This window comes from Crassostrea angulata, chromosome 6 (assembly GCF_025612915.1).
Source record: "Crassostrea angulata isolate pt1a10 chromosome 6, ASM2561291v2, whole genome shotgun sequence".
Lineage (NCBI taxonomy): Eukaryota > Metazoa > Mollusca > Bivalvia > Ostreida > Ostreidae > Magallana > Magallana angulata.
Genome location: NC_069116.1, coordinates 53,088,641 through 53,106,657, shown reverse-complemented (window position 1 = coordinate 53,106,657; position 18,017 = coordinate 53,088,641). Strand labels below are relative to the sequence as shown.

General features: G+C 32.1%; 1 protein-coding gene and 1 long non-coding RNA gene across 2 annotated transcripts; one reads left to right on the top strand and one right to left on the bottom strand.

Annotated features, from left to right (window-relative positions):
• Positions 1 to 1,533: 1,533 nt before the first annotated feature.
• LOC128189799 (sialin-like) lies at positions 1,534 to 7,307 on the bottom strand. The gene is made up of 9 exons (XM_052861558.1): positions 7,013 to 7,307; positions 6,812 to 6,899; positions 5,850 to 5,945; positions 5,590 to 5,720; positions 5,344 to 5,505; positions 4,933 to 5,065; positions 3,494 to 3,638; positions 2,527 to 2,617; positions 1,534 to 2,415 (listed from the first exon to the last, which is right to left on the bottom strand). The coding sequence occupies exons 1-9, from the start codon at positions 7,247 to 7,249 to the stop codon at positions 2,215 to 2,217; spliced, it is 1,284 nt and encodes a 427-aa protein (XP_052717518.1). The 5' UTR covers positions 7,250 to 7,307; the 3' UTR covers positions 1,534 to 2,214.
• A 7,735-nt stretch (positions 7,308 to 15,042) lies between these two features.
• On the top strand, positions 15,043 to 16,547 carry LOC128188943 (uncharacterized). The gene is made up of 3 exons (XR_008244200.1): positions 15,043 to 15,158; positions 15,431 to 15,533; positions 16,081 to 16,547. It is a non-coding gene; the product is annotated as an uncharacterized LOC128188943 (long non-coding RNA).
• The last annotated feature ends 1,470 nt before the right edge of the window (positions 16,548 to 18,017 follow it).

The following is an 18,017-nucleotide window of genomic DNA, read 5'->3' as shown; positions in this document are numbered from 1 at the left end:
CAAATCAACAGTCGACAAAGTGCAGCCGCTCTGAAGTATACGTGTACCTTTGAATGTATATAGATTTTGATGACGTCATCAAAGAGAAAACAAAACGTTTCATTATTTTTTGGTTTTTGAGATGGCCCATGCTAACTCTCGTTGGTTAATAATTCGGTCAAGAGAAAAATCAATGTTTCCAAGAAATATAACGACGAGCAGTAAAGAAGACAATGTATAACGAAAGCTTTTATATAAAAAAACAAAACAATTAGAAAAAAATATAGTATCAAAACACATACGCTGTCATGTTATACTCAGTATACTATCAACAAAAAATATTTTACACAGAGTAATGTTACAACTTTCCAGACAACCCAGGCAGTAATGATAGCATTCTCACCTTTTTTCTATACACTTTCGTTCCGATATCTGAGACGATAACTGTTAGAATTTCACACAATCATCACGTATTCTTTCAGTTTGAACACACTCAACCCCATTGAAAAATCAATGCAAATTAATATCTCACAGGAAAGATAGCAAACTTAGAAACATAAGTTTAGTATCTGCATCGATCTTTAAAAAAAATATATCTAGATATTTTGTTTAAATTAACCAGATATTTTAAACACTTTTAGTTATATACACTACTGACAAACAAGTTGATAAAACAGGACTATCAATCGTCTCGTTTGAAGTCATCTTTTCGTAAATTCTACGGTCGATACAACGACCTTTTCAGTAAATACAATCTTCCACTGGGTCGCATGCTGACGGACGTTTTTCATACTAATTGTTCGACCATAATTAATCACCTAATTGTTTACGGAGTTTTCCTTTTTTTTCCCCGATTACGACAAAGAGCACACGGCGGGTGTGATCGGTCAGCAGAGGATACTCACTCCTAAATGGCACCTGATCCGACCTCTATCTTTTAGAGGTCCCTGTTGCTCGGCTTTGAATTTGTATTTCGCTTAATGGATTTTTGAGATGGCTGACAGATTGTTATTGTAATTTTTTTCATACATGTACGGTACATATCTATCAAAAATTGTCAGACAATTTTTCAAAATTTATTTTTACATTTTACGTTGTTGTCCAAATTTGATTTGTCAGTAGCCAAGTGTAAATTTGTTATGATACATTGTACCAGGGCTTGTGTTATGATAATTTTTTGATACGATAAATGAATAGAATGAATTGAAAATTCAATATCTTGAGCTTTACTACATGTAGTTAAAAAAAGAAACCGTTTTACTGTATTAATTATAAACTTGCAAACAACACTGTGTTGAGAAGCCAACCTAGTGCAATGAAATGGTGGCCTTTTTGAAATAGTCAATGATACATTTTACGATAAAACGAATGAGCCTTGTGATACATCATAGCTAAAAGTGTTTGATTATAATTCTCATTGATATATTTTTTACTATTTGAAAATCTTATCGAAGATGAATGAAACACGTTCAACCGAAATTTAAACTCTAATACGACTCAGAAATAAAAACTATAGGTTTAAAAATTACTAATCCAAATGAATTATCACTTGAAAATACTTTATTCTTTATCACTTAAAGAATTACCAGACTATTAGATAATCACTCACATTACTTTATTAACATCTTTTAAAAATTATTTCTGCAATTATTGTTTTTCTCTTAAATAATTAGTTATCATCACTCGACTGGGACACAAATCAACAAATGTGTTATATATTATCTACACACTTCAAAAAAGTGGGATATACAATATATATACAAAAGTGTTATATACATTCTACACACTTCAACAAAAGTGTTCAATAAATTATACATACAAAAGTGTTTTATACAATCTACACATTTCAAGAAAAGTGTGAAATACAATCTACACTTAGTTATGTGAAATTGCATATATGGAGATTTGTAAAACTGTTCATTTGACAAATGCAACAAAAACGTTTGTCAATATAATCCCATGACTTTGTTTATATACGACACAATTTTTGAGAAAATTGTGGCACATTCAACTCGACATTTGATGAATTAGTATTTCTCCCTGCAATAAATTGTTCAAAGATAATCACATTTTGACCACAATACTTCATTCAAAAACTCAATGAGTTTTATGAAAGGATTCAGTGGTCATGAACATGTATATATTTATCATTTGTATCATGTATCATTTTGGATATGTGTTGATATAAACTGAAGATAAAACAAAACTATGATATCAATGTTAACGCCTACCATTTCAATGACCATATTCTGATTTTTCACTCATTTTGATGACAATTTGTGATATGTTAGATATTTCTGGTACTTTTTCACTTTGTTTGGCTTGTGAATACCAAGGGAGTTCGTCACTGCTTCCTAATAGTACATACACTACTCCCCCACATATGTATACAGCACTCAAGGACATAAACATGTTCCCCCAACTGGCAGTTGTTCCCTTAAAAAGAATAACATTATAATAATTATTGAAGCCTGGTAAACACATTAATGTATCTACATACATGTACTAGTACGTTATAATCTGAATTGTCTTTCTTTTTATAAATACCTCTTGTATGATAAGAGATCCCGCTATAGGGGCTGTGATCTGTCCCACTCCATTCAAAGTGAATGCAAGCCCTGATAAAGACGACGCGTACCTGAAAGAAAACAGTGAAGATAGATATGGACTGACATCTACAGATGTAGAGTCTATCATAAGCTACTTTTTGTTTAAATGAAAACCCGTGTCAAGCATTTTCTATATTCATTCAGAGATCTAAAAATTGACGATAGTACAAAACGAATTTCTTACTGGGACAACCTTACGTTTTTATCAGTGAGGAAGTTATCAGTATGAATCTAAAGCTTGTGCATTTTTTACAGTATCATCTTAATATGTCCATGTAGTTTGCAAGGCAGAAAAAAAAACGAAGCATACAATATGTAATTCTCCAATTTATGAATATACTGGGTAGGTGTTTCTTTCAAATTTACAGTATTAATGTATAATTTGTATTTGCACCAAACTCCACGAGGACCTAATAACTGGCAATAACGGATATATTTCTTGGGTACAAGAAAAAATACGTGAGTGGTATGTTGGCAATTAAGAAAATGTCTTAAAAAACTAAATTAATTAGCGTTTGAAGTTTACTACACTTTGGTGATAACATTTGTCGAAACTCGTGGTCTTTTTTTGCGTGTTGAAAGCCATGCTGAAATGTTTACAATCAATGTTCATGCACTGTTGAACAAAGCGCTAAGCTAAAGATATTTCCTGTATGGGCAGTCTTAAATTATTTTAGCGATAAATTAAAAATTTTAAGATTTCACAAAGCGTTTTTTTTTTGCAAAATTCAAACTTTTAAGTTACAGGAAAATTTTCATTTTATGGCATATGCGCAAAACGATCTTTAGTGTCTCTTTAAGTAAACTAAATGTATTTGTTAAATAGATGCATCCATTTAAATTGTAATTAGTAAATAAACGAATATAAGGTAATTTGTTGTTTAATTGGAATGTTTTAATTTCACCTTGGAGCCAGTTCCAAAGAATTGGTGTATGCTCCTGACATGGTTCCTCCTAGTGATGCCGTAGACAAAGTTATGAGCAGTATTGCCAGATCAGCTCGGTGTACATACTGGACAAAGTAAATGGACAGGGCCGCCGTGAAAGAAGCTAAAATAATAGCAGAGACACAATTACATTATTATAGAACTGTCGATACGTATAAATGTCACTTTTAGAGTGCAAATTACTAGATCAGTAAACAAAATCATTTAAGGTGGCTCAGTACCCTAACTTATGAGGCACGGGACAGTTTTTTTTATACAATTCATTGTAGCCAACGGATGCATGTCTTCGGAACTTTGTAACTAGAATTTCCTCAGTTCCCATTCAGCACAAATACCTTTCATTCACTCTTTATAAGGCCAATCACCAATTTCTGAAGAAAATTACTAGTCAAAACCTGTAAAATTCTCTACATACTGGTTTTTAGGAGATTTTGACCCTTTCATATTTTGCTAATTTTCATGATTTTTCAGCTTTTTAGACCCCCCCCCCAAGCTAATTCCCTGCAGAGGGTTGACCTTCCGTACCACGCGCATGTTGCACTATCACATGTCAGAAACTTACAGGTGTATAGTTTACAATGTCCCATCCACCTGCTTTTCGTGTTATTTTACCTCCCGTCTGTAACTTGCAATTTCACTGTGTAAAGTCAACACAAGTCATAGCCGCAGGTTTCGCATTTTACTTCTGATTCTCACGTACCTAACATATGGGGCCTACATATTGCATATCAATTTCAACAAGAGACACCCCTCTAACTAATGATAATCATTAAAAATCATTTCATGAATTTTAGAAACACTTATAAGCCTTCAAGTACAGCAACTCCAAATTTTACAAAAATCGGTACTTTATCCGAAACTGTCCCTTGCTGCCTATAGTTTCTCAAAACAGTAAAAAAAAATGCTTGATTATGATAGATAGTCCAAAACTAGCGTAATTTTTTGCAACGTAAATTGCAACTTTTTAACACGTATGAAACTAAAACTTCCATATCATCTGTCTGATAATTTTTTTCAGATCGGGCTTTGGGCCACCGACGCTGAGATTTTTACATGTTGGTGGCCCCGAGGCCGGGAGTTACAGATTTGCAACTTATCAAAGCGTAGTGTATCGGAAACCCTTGGCTAGCGGTGATGCTATGCGCCATGATAATATACAACTAAATTTATTAATACAAACAATTAAACAGGAAATTAAAATCGCCATCTTGTGGCGTAGTGTATTAAAAAGTGTAAGTCGTTATGTAGTGAGATACCTTATTTACTTATAATAACATACAATTAATATATAAACACGACGAAACCCTTATTTTAGTGTTGAAATATATAGTATATATGTATATGTCACAAAAATTAATCTTCATGATTACGATAAGGTATATATGCCAAGTTCTTACAACAACACTGATTTATCTTCCTCATTTTGGTAACAGATATCCACTTCCGCTGTAGGATTTTGTCTGTTAAGATACCAATAAAGATGATTGAAAGACCACGGCCGAGAAAGGGAAGAGATGACAAAAGTCCATTCTGTTTCAAAAGATAAATTCAATAATTTATCATTATATACATGTATAATTCATAATCTTTTAATACCTTATTGTAAAATATATTTCACTCTATTTATATTGTTTTTAATATATATATATATGTTGTCTTATCATATACATGTAGATTGTTTTTCATCTCAAATAGTTTATGCTCCCACACACAATACGGAATCAAACGGAAATTGTAATTGTAAGATTAAGAAATTATCTTAAAATGACAATATTTTGTTAAAGTTCTTCTTTGTTGCTAAAATGTACCTCTCTTGTGTTAAGATGATGCACATTATCCATGTATTTTGGTAGGTATGAAAACACTAGAGACATTCCGGAAGCAACAGAAACCATGGCAGCCATCATCGCCCACACTGGTCCCGACCTCAGAATCAAAAGCCACGGCGTCTTTACTGGATCATTCTCTGACTGTAGAACACAAAGCAATTCTTTTAGTATGAAAAGGTGGCAAAAAAACCCATTAATCTGTGGTAACTGAAGGGCTTCACTAACCTTATCACTGACATGGTCGTGTCTATTACCGCGTATGAATTTTCTCTCCTTGTGACTAATAAAGGGGTGCGTCTTCGGTGAATCCGTCACAAACAAGAGCCACGTCGCCACCCATATCAACGTCAAGCCACCTACACAGTGAATATGACGGCTTCTATCAAATCTTTTTTTTTATCAATTTATGTAACATTTTAGTACTATTATTCCATTATCAACTATACATACTTTATATACTCTCCAAAACAAAGTGAAATGGGTACCGTAAGTGTAGAAAATAAACGGCCATCCCTTGTCCACTGGAATTGTGCACAGATATCCGGAACTGGCGAAGGCAACAAGTATTCCCAAGTCAAGTCCTAATGTAGTACATAAGTAAAATAATTTAGTAAAATATATACTAAACGTATACGAGAATTTATTCTTCTTTTAAATACACTTAAACGCCATCTTGATTTTGGACACTTGATTAATCTGTTATTTATTCACCCTAGTCGGATGCTAATTGATATAATGTGATAACGTCTCTTAACACGAGCCCCTTTTTTCTTCATTTTTTATTTCGTCCAAAGACAATTATAATTGTGACAATGAGACGTTTGACAATGTATGAACATTTTGTCATTTTGGAGAATTTCCAATGCAAACTTTGGAACAAGGTTCCTTCAAATTGTTGACACGTCAAGCAGAATGCATCAAATGCACGAGTCTCCATTAATAAATTTTGCTCTCTTTGTTTATGTCAGAATCTAGATAGTTTACCTCTTTTGATCTTGATGTCAGAATCTAGATAGTTTACCTCTTTTGATCTTGAAAAATCAACTTTATTTTGTATGCTAATTAAAAACAGACTCATAGCTTTTCATGGACATGCTAAACCGAAATAAAAAAAATTATTTATACATGTATGACATCCCCAATGGAGAGACGTTAGATGTTTAAAGTAACCCTTATACGGCAGCCGTCCGACAGTAGATTTATAAAAATCGCCTGACAGTCTAGTCGACCCTCGGTCGATTTCGTTACCTGTGACCGAATTTTGGAAGAAACAAATATCTAAACATCATAGTAGTATATCCCCGATTTATTTATACCAGTGTTCGTTATATATACTACAGTTTTCCATATCAGGATCTTAAGGATATAAAATACAGTCGTAAATTTGCCATATCTGTGTTCGTTATAATCAAATTTAGCTTTATCTTCAATAAACCTGTCGGTTTACCTGAGAGTGTGAAGGCGAGGAGTTCACCCCGTTCTGGGGTCGGGGCCCACTCATCCCACAGCTGTGAGTACATTGGTAGGCATCCCGACTGTAAAACAAGTAAAACACGTGATAAGACGAACTACTTTTTTAAAATTATTTCCAAATTGTTCTCAATGTGTTTAACTGTTCAATGTAACCATGATTCCTTTTTCTTCATACCCCTAGGAATCCCTGTACAGCCCGAACAGCAATGGTCAGACTGGAGCTCCTTCGCGCCAATTCAGGGGTCGCCATCAGTAAAATCGAGGATAACAGCATGTAAAGCGCCATTGGGCGTTTGACCCCAAAGCGCTGGGTCACCAATCCGGATATAAAGGGGGCTATAAGTTGTCCGTAGAAATAGGATGACAGCACTAGGCTCTGAGTGGTACGGTCCCAGCAGATATTGTCAGACATCTGTAAGGAACAGGATGTACGGTCTTTACATTTATGTAATTATCGTAAAATACGGCAAAAGCATTTGTGGTTTTTATTTGTAATTATATGGTTCCTGGACTGACTCGTTGTTTTCCGTTAATATAAAATATATATATAAAAACATATATACCGCCTAATCAGAAATAATTATGTGTTAGAATTTTATACAGAAAACGTGCAATGTATTACCATTTCCGTGATAAGAAATGAACTAGAAACGTGTTCTTTTAATGACGATATTTTTTATTTGCTCTGTCAAATTGCAAAATTGATTTATTCAAGTTTCAAAAGACATTGAACACTTCTAAATGTGAGGCACTGCTAATAACATTATATTTATATGTTATTTTCCTAACAGCGTAGAGCGTAGCGATATTGGTTAATTATAATTATTAAATTAAACGTCAGCTTTAGATCTGTTAGTAATGAGTTCGAAATTGGCAGAAGTTTTAGAACAAGATGCTGTAAATGTAAAGTGGAATAATGCAATTGTCAAGCAAATTAAGGTTACAAGACCAATATATCCAAAAATGGTCGAGTGAAATTTATTAGTCGTAAAAAGGGTAAATATACAAGGTTTTTAAGAAAATTTTTAGTCATGGAAATTACATTTATATATTGCCACATAAGTTCAGAAAGATTTATATGAATTTTAAAACCTCAAACCACCATCTCCCAATGGAGACTGGGAGATGGTACAATGTTCCTTTAAACCAGAGAGTGTGTAAATTGTGTAATTCAGGTCAAATTACTGACGAATTTCATTATATTCTTGAAAGTAAAAAGTTATCGACGTTTTGACATAAATATCTTGAGAATACATACAGTTCAGCGCCAAATACTATTAAGTTCTTTGAGTCTTGTACTAATGTTACAATTTGAAAAAAAAAATGTTATTTCATTTTCAAATTATACAGTTTTATAAAATAGCCGGTCCTCCATAATTCTACTTTTCTCTATTTTCATTTTATAATTTATATAGTATAGTTATGCTTATTTACTATTTATTTACTACTTATCTATTTATATAAAATGTACCTCTGACTTTTGAACTGTACATACTGATTGACCTTATGTTCCCTTCCATGGTTTGAGTGAGTAAACTGAATTTGATAGACAGCTTTTTATGGTCAAAATTATTTTTTTCAAACTTGTTTAAACGATGATTATATTTTGAAAATGTGGAACTATTGACACTGAAATATCGAAGTGTCTCATACCATCATAAAATGTTTGACCTACACGATAAATTTAAAATCTTTTCGGGCGAAAATGTATTACAAAAATTGATTAAAAATTGAACATGTAGAGGTTTTTTTTTTGGAAAATAAAATGTATCACAGTTATGGTATTTTTATAATTAAATACTTCTATTGTTATTACTGATTATTAATGTCAAAAAGAGGAAAATGGCAAAGAATTGAAAGAAAAAGCAATTCACGTACGAGAATGATACATGAGAATTTTTTTTAAAACCTCAGATTCCTCTTGTCGCAATTTTAAGATCATTTTGATGAAATTCATAATATGATAGGTTTCTATCAAAGAATCGAAATATTTTCTTTATAATCCATCAAAGTTAAAACCTGTAGGCTTAATTTCTGTGGTAGAATAAATTTCATAACTTTACACGTTTTTTAAACCCTCTAATCTTATCCTCATCTCGTTTTTTTTTGAAAAAATTAATATATTATGCCTGAAATGTCAATCATCACTTACTGCATCTGAATTGATCTCCTCCTTATCACTGTGAGAGTGTGGAAGACTTGTGTTATCAATTTGTCCTTTGCACATGCACACTAAAGCAAAACTGATACAGTTCCTGTGCATTATTTGGGTGACCATTCCAAAGAGCGCTATGTAAGCTACTCGCCACCTCCAAGACACTAGTTTCTGTAGCACGCTCTCCATATACTCCTCTTCTTGTTTCACCTCTCCTAAATTCTTTTTCTCTCCACATTTGCAGAATTTGGAGATATACCGATCCAAAAAATCCCCTGCTTAAAGTTCCACAAAAGAGTTATAAGTTATTTATGTCATTATATTGTAAAATAGCATTATTCAAAATGATTTATTTTTAACAATTTCTTGACAAACGATAAAAGACATAATTATACAAAAAATTACATTCCAACTTTAGAAAAGTTGAAATAAAATAATTACCCTTCGCAGCAAAGGTCATTTGCATCGCAAAAGTTTTGTTAAAAACTGGAGAAAGAAACTAAAAAAAAATTAATCTCTCTGTCTAAGTAGCTTAACTGCACTTGACGTAAATAAGCTGTTACTCTTGATAGTGCTTGTATTATAATGAATGGCGCTGTCTACAGGTTATAAAACCAAGTTATATAACCACCTATCGACTAATGTATTTACCTAAAAAGGATATCACGAGGATTTTTTTTACATAAACATAACTGATTTGCATGTTTAAGTCAATACCGATGAAAATATGAATACAAATTTAGAATTGACATTGGTGACCTTAAATTTCCTTTCAAGGAAAATAGATCGGAAGGGGGGTTGCTATATTTAGCATAAAAATATTATCTCATTTCACCTTCCAGATACTCATAAACGTATTTGAAACTTATGAGATGCAGTAAATAATATAATAAAAATGTTTAATCAATCATTTTTTAAATGTAACATAAAATTAATGTGTTCTTTTTTTTTTTTTTACAGTTACACGGGGAAATAACTTGTTTGTTATTGTGTCATTTTGCTTTGTTTATATAAAAGATTTATCTGCCGATTCCCGAGGAATATTGATAGCAGGCTATGATCACTCTTTGCAATTAAGGCTAATGTCTTTAAACGCTCTGCTTGTTTTCCTGTCAACAACTTCCTCTGTCTTACGAGCTTGGCCACTCATAAGTGACCTTTCTTGAAGACCTTTCTATTATTTGTTATTTTGTGAATGTTTCGTAAAGCATACATCAGGGATTAACTATGTAGTTATTTCTCTGATATGAGAGTTGTTTCTGATTGCTATCATGGTATATATCTTCAGTTTTTGAGCTTTTACGAACAAGGATGACTTTGATTCAAAAGAAAAGTATATATTGTAAATATCAGTTTAATAGACTTTTAAGTACTGATTTTTATCAGAGTTAAAAATTATCCTTAAAAGTCATATCTTTATGTCCATCTTTTATTTTCATGATTGATATCTTGTCACTTATTTCTCAAATGATGAAAGAAGATGGGGGAATAAGATGGCGCAAATGCCCATTCGGTTAAGTAGTGAAATACAATTTTTAATTTATTTTCCCCCAATTAAATCTATTCAAATATATTATAATACAACTTTGCAAAAGCAAAATTTCTAACTATTGTCAGTTTTTGATATATTTCACTATAAATAAGAAAAAAAAATATTGTCGGAAATTTGGAGGTATCGAACCCGTAACATAAAAACCCTAAATATATAAGGTTAGCTTATGCCAGGTACTCTAACCACTGAGCCATTTCAGACACAACAAAGTGGGCTTTTTAAATTTTATGTGTGACTAAGGTCACGAACTACCGGACTTGTATTATTTTTTCAAAACGTTCAGTTGGTGGGATACAGAATGATATTTTTAATGTATAGTGGGTAATCTCTCCACGTTTTTGCTGATTGAAATCAGTTTGTTTTCCAATAGACCTTAATTAGACTATGAGAAAAATATGGAGCACAGACCCATAAAAGAATATGCCTTGAAGTTCTAAAAAATGACAGTATTTGCAGGTTTTGATACGTATACGCCTGTTTGAGTCAACATATTCCAAGTATTGAACATACCTTTAGGTTAAAAATCAATGATAGGTTAAATATATATTGTTTTAAATGATTTAAAAAAAAACCATCAGATTTATTGATACTTTAATTTTTCAGTAGCCTGTCCGATCGCGTATGGGCATTTTACACGCCTTATCCACCCATCTTCTTTATCCACATATATTTACATTCAATACGTTTTATTCCACCTTGTTTTTTGGAAGCTGATTTTATTTCACAGATAAAAAGAAACTGACTAAACTGAAATATAAACGATCCAGATCTAACCAGTTTATTGATTATAGTCTGTCCCAAGTTATTGCTTCCATCGCTTTTTGATGATTTTTAATAAAATTACACATACATGTTAAAGAAATACAGTTGAAATCGTTAAAAGGGAATATATCCAAGATATTTTCATTGATCAATTATCCCTTTCCACTCAGAAAAATTCACAGGAACGAAAACAGATTCCTTACGGAGATTTATAATGGGGAATGTTTACATCTTTTCTCCATTCGGAATACACTCGGAATACATCGCACAATTTTTAACGTTATCATCCGGGCTTATTAATGGCTGTTGCAATGCAAAACCTCCGTAGACTTTCAATTTTGGGATGTGTATTGAAACATGAAGCGGTAGAGGGGGCGTTTCAAAACAGATAATCTGGACATTTTTTATATTAGTGGATGAACGTAGTTTGAGCACAAAGGTATTTACTATTATTGAAATATCAAGCAAAAAGTGTTGGAAGCAAAAACTCGCGACAGAGTATAGTACGATCGTCGAAATTTTTAGCAAAATCACGAACTGCACAAATTAATTATGGTAAAGTCAGTTTCAAATTCCCCAAATAAAAATAATAATGATGATTTGACAAAAATATTTGTCTGAGGTAAAATGATATGATTTATGATGACTTGACACAGCTAATTTTTTCATCGAGAGGAAATAGCTTGATAGCACTAATTTCAGAATAATTGAAACATGTTAAAAAACAAATTTACTCACATTGTTGTAAAAATAGATGTTGATGATTATTCAAAATTTATTGATCATTTATTTATCCTAAGTAATCGATAACGTTAGACAGCTCTTACAAAAAGTTTAGGTTGCAACAAAAACAACATCACCGGGGGTTTATTTGATTAAAGATTGATTCCCGAGTATCTTTCTGTCGGAATGCATATTAAACAAATGTAAGTTATATCCTGTGGGAGGAAATAAGGTTGACGAATGGATTGTATATTAAACATCATCTCTAATTGAAAATTATGTTTGACAAGCATTTTTTTTTAAATTGGTATAATCAGCTTGTCTTATCAATTGCAATTAATACACGTCTAGTCAATATGAAAATTTAGATCTTGGGATAACTTATATTGTAAAAATACCTGTTTTAAATACTTAATTAAATGAGCAGAAATATCTTAATTACATGTAAGTCACGAAATATTTTGGCACTTATTCAAATGAAAAATGCCTTTTTCTCTCTTTCTTTTTATTGGATTTTTGTGCGAGCATAACGGTATATTTAGCATTGTAAAAAAAAAAACAAGAGGCAAAAAAAAAACAAACGGAAACAATCAACACGCAATTTTAATTTCCTGCAAAGATTGTGACTTTCATAGCCCTTTATGGAACATCAAAAAGCATTGAGTATCAATAATTAGATCTATTTCTGAATTAATTTTAAAATAATGTCATGTACACAATTTGATATATATTTCCGATATATATCCGATAATCATTTATAATTTTTTGTAAAGGATAGATAGGTTATTGTGTCAACTGTTTTAGTTCTTTTTATTTATCTTCAACATTTTAGCGCGATTTTATTCAAAATACTTTGTCAGGCTTCGAATAAGATTATTGTTAAAACGCTTTTGTTATGCTGAAATGTTGGTTAATCTCATTTATCATCATAAGCTATTTTTCCGTTGACCCCCCCCCCCCCCCCCCCCCCCACGATCCGCGCATAGACATGCATTAACATCAGATTGCAATTAGCATTCAAATATAATAACTTATTCAATTAAAAGTTGAAAATATTTATATCGATTTCAATATCAATGTTATAGTGACTAAATGTTTATCTTTTTTTTTAATTTTATTTTTTTTACAATGCATTTTATTTAATCAATACTGCCAATACTAGTACATGGGGGTGGGGCAATTTTAAAATCAACTTATCTTGCGTGGCAATTAGTTTCTAGTCTGTATTTAAATTACGCACTTTTTATAATATGAATTTTAACTAAACTTTTCAGACAAGGATTTAGATAAACCCGATATGTTGTGTTATATTTAAAGATAGATTTTAAACTATGTATCAGTAATCGAAACAATTCTAAAAATGGTATGGATCCAAGCACTATTGATATTGAACTCCAGTCTCGTTCAACCAGACGCTCAGCTGTCTCCGTTAATCTCCGGCAAGCAAGAGAGCCTCTCTGTTTGTCGGAGATTTACGGAGAGCCAAGCGTTTGGTTGAACGAGACTATATTAAACTCTGGCGTAGGAATACATGAGACTACAAAAATATCTAAATTGTTCGTATTATATAAAATCTGACTATTTTCAAAGTGTTTATAGATAAGTTTCCTTGAAAAACAATGCTTCAGCATACATTACATCGAATTTTTCTATTATATTCAAGAACTAAGACTTGTCAGCGGTGATGATTTGTGCTTAGGTCCAAACACTGTTTCACTTTCGGTTTTCCAAAGTAACTGCATAGGAGAGTTGATTAAAATCAACTTCCAAAATCACCATTTAGCTCATCATACTGATTTTCTTTTCACAATAGAAAAGAAAACTAGCCAGGACTTCAAATGTCTTTGAAGTTTTACTAAACAGGAAGATCAACGAGGCAATATCAGTGTAAATTATATATACTTTCAGTAGATCTAAAAGTGTGAACGTCGCAATATTCGACTTAGTAAATTTTCTGTCTGAAACCTTGTGCAAGATATTATGTAACTACCTTTATAGGGGTATTTGTGGTCTTTAGACTTTTAAATCCAAATGAAATATAAAGTATTTAAAAAAATTGCATGTAAGAAAAAAGAAATAATTTTATATTCGTTATTTTTGATGTGTTTTTTTTTTTTAAATATTTAAATCAAGTCGGATATGAAATATTTATAACCCACCCCCCCCCCCCCCTCTCAAGTCTCTGATATCAAAATAAACATGGTGTTACTTTTACTTTAATCATATACAGCTATCTTTTTTGCCTAGCTAAAAATGATGCCATGTAGTTACATTGTTTTATTTAGAAAATCTCTCTCTCTCTCTCTCTCTCTCTCTCTCTCTCTCTCTCTCTCTCTCTCTCTCTCTCTCTCTCTGTTATGTTATAATTTCCTAAATGTTTATGGTCCACAATCAGGAAGGCATGAGTTCCCTCGAGCTCCTCCAATATTCTTACTGCTTCACAATTTAATTTGAGCATCCCTTCGATTATTAGCGACACCTCAATGAATAGGAAAACATGTTTATTTCTATCGCCGTAAAATGTAAATTCTGTAAATATGGGCCCAATAAATGGTAATAATAATTTTGACTGCAAAATGATGGGGTTTTTTTTCACTAACAGAAATCAGTATATTGTATCATAGCACACAAGATAATTACATTCTACTGTAAAATGCCCTCTCTCTCTCTCTCTCTCTCTCTCTCTCTCTCTCTCTCTCTCTCTCTCTCTCTCTCTCTCTCTCTCTCTCTCTCTCTCTCTCTCTCTCTCTCTGCTGTTGTCTGGACTTTGGTTATTTATTTTTAAGATTAAACGAAACAAGGTCGCTATTCATATACACATATATACTCTATTCTTCATGACCTAATTATGTCGTATGTAAAAATAAGATGGTTTAATAATGATTTATATAAAATTTCAATACGGATATATAGTTGATATAAAATTTTCATAAAGCAAATTAAGTATATAACAAAATGTTGATTAACCATGTTACATTAATATCTAATATATATTTATAAATCTTACTGGCTTATTTATTTTGATTAAAGTGAAAGTAGCTTTTCGCCTTGTATTTCGACAATTGTGGAATGAATTGTCTGGAAAAAGTTGTACCTGTATCATGAACAGCGTTGGTATTGGCAGTAAAGGTAGAATGAAATGATTAAGAAGTCATGCAATCGATTTATTATCCATAACTTATTTCGAATGTTCAAGTTCGTCGATATACAGCAATTAGGATTGCATCGCCTTATTTTGGTTTTAAAATGATGTTGAGTATAGTTTCTCTCGTACAATATAAAAGAGATTTTGATTCTTATCTGATTCTTATATAGATATTTTGCTTGTTTGTTTATCTTGCATCATGTATACTTGAAAAAAGGAAAAGTACATGTATGGTTTTTTTTCTTATATTTCTCAGGATATGGAATTCGCAACCATTATAACTCACATAATAGTTTTGATTCTGGGTTTTCTGTTTGGAATATTTTCAATTCGTCAACCGTTCCAGAGAAAGACACACTGTAAGGAAGCTGAATGTGAAATCTGAACATATTTGGGTTGTTTTTTTATTCGTAAATTCTATGAAGGCAGGGGAAATCTGATAAACTATAGATTGTATATCTTTCGTTACTTTTTTACTTTTATTTACTTCTTCGATGTTTATAAAGTCTTATGGTATTGAAGCATAAGTCATGTATTTATATATTCTATTCACTAATAATACTCAAACTACTATCAATTTATAATTATGCATAGCTAGATTAGAATATAATGAAGTAGATAGTCATTTATTATTGTAGATGTACAAACTTATGTTATTATTGAAATACATGGTTACAGTTATAAATGTATTACTATACTGTATACTTATAAAATTTATGTAATCTGGCCTATTTTATCAGGAGAGGATATACTCAGGCTATGCATGCCTGTTGTCCAATGCTATTGAATTTACCCAATAAATTATGTTTAAATTATGCACATTTCTCAATTATTTTTCCATGTAGTTCCAAATTGCACAGTTGGTATATTCTAACTCACACCTTTATAAATGTTTATATCTTTTAGCTGATCATGAAGACGAGGCATTATTCGTCGGAGATGATAGATGTTGTCCAATATGTTACGACAGAAACAGGAGCATTGCTTTCCAGTGTGGGCACACTTTCTGCAGTCAATGTTCTGATCAGCTGACAGACTGTCCTAATTGTCGCGTGAAAGTCACACAAAGATTACGATTGTTCTCATAAATAATTATGTAATATATGTTTCCGTATAAATTAATCATGATAATTCTTTTTCACGTTAATTCAATTTTTTAAAGTTGAAAAAAATTGATCAGGAAAATTACATTTCTATTTCGATATTAATGACTTTGACCTTTATCTTTAAAACGTGATTAGTTTATTGATTACGTTTTTATGACATGATGCTTTACTTCTTTGTCTGCTTTAATGAACTTTTGTCAGAATTACAATGCTTGTGGAAAGAGTTAACGTAGAAAATTCAGATTCATGTTTGTTCAAATCATGATCGGGGGGGGGGGGGGGGGGGGGGAGAGAGAGAGAGAGAGAGAGAGAGATTATTTAAAGATTATATTTTCAAGAACTACAAAGCCACGATGAGTAATCTTATTAAAGCAACTTGTTAAAGTTTTGATTCTAAGTTGTTGAAACAAAGCTGTGACTAAAAAAGGGCTCAATGTTAAGAAATTATCTACTGAATTGTCCAAATAATTTGGTACTAGACTTTATATAGATGCATTTCGTTGTAAAAGTAGTTCGTAGTTTGCACCTAAGAAGGCTGGATGGTCACGGACAACTATTAATAGAACCATTTTAACAAGACCTTGGACTTCCGGTTGGACGTAGCTATGTATTTCTTGCGTCAAAACAAGTTAAAAATGACGCGTTTTCAAGCGAAATATGCACCGATTGCGTAGTCTTACCTCAAAATCCAGACAAATCTTGTCGATTTCAAAGAGCAATGGTTAAGTGGCCAGCAATGAAATAGACAGGCCTACGTCATATTGCTGTTTGACACGACTACCCAAAGTCCAAGCTCTTGTAAAAATGGTTCTAATAGTAACCTCCTTTAGAAGGAGAGCTTTATATAAAGATTTAGGGAAACATTTAACTTTGAAAAGCTAAAAATATTAGAAGTTTTCCTTTACTAAATAATGGGTTATAGCTGAACAAATCGCACTTGAAATTTTAAGGTGCATCTAATGTTTATTTTATTTGTTGCCTATGCAGTTTTCTTAAGAATTGTGATTTTTTATTGTTGAACAATGAAATTAAATTATCTTTAAGTTGAAATTAAACTCATTCATACCGAAGTATAATGTTATTTTGTTTGGGTCATGATCTTGGTCAGTGAAATGAACTGCACGCTCATTACAGGCACGTAGCTCCTTTTTGTAAAGTGTGAGGGCGGGGGCTGACTCATTCAAATAATCTGGAACAACTTCTCAAAAAAAATCATTCGGGAGGAGGAAGGGGGGGGGATAGCGTAGTACATTTAACTTCAATTTCACTTTTTATTTCCTTATTTTCACTTCAATTTTTCAAATGGTCCCAAAACGTTGGTGGTGGAGGACTTCATGATAATTCATATTTTATATGTGAATTAATTAGGAAGAAAATTGTTTGCTGCGAGAAAAAGTGGAAGGACCACCCCCTCTCCCCCCCCCCCCCCCCCCCATCTGTCTGTGTTCATAATGATATGAATTCGTGCACACGGTGTATTCACTTCATGTTCGAGCCATGACGGATTTTGATGATTCTGAATTATTCTAAATCAAATGATCCAACAAACAAATATTTTTCTTTGCCCCATACTTAGGAAAAGGCATAAAGTGTGTATTTATGTTTATGTATGCATGTTTAAGATTGCTTAAGAACACTAATTTGCAGAACTCTGTCATAATTGTGTTATCATTATCTAAGCATGTACATGTAATGGCTGCAATTCAAATGCAAGGACATCTGTTTCAATTGATAGAG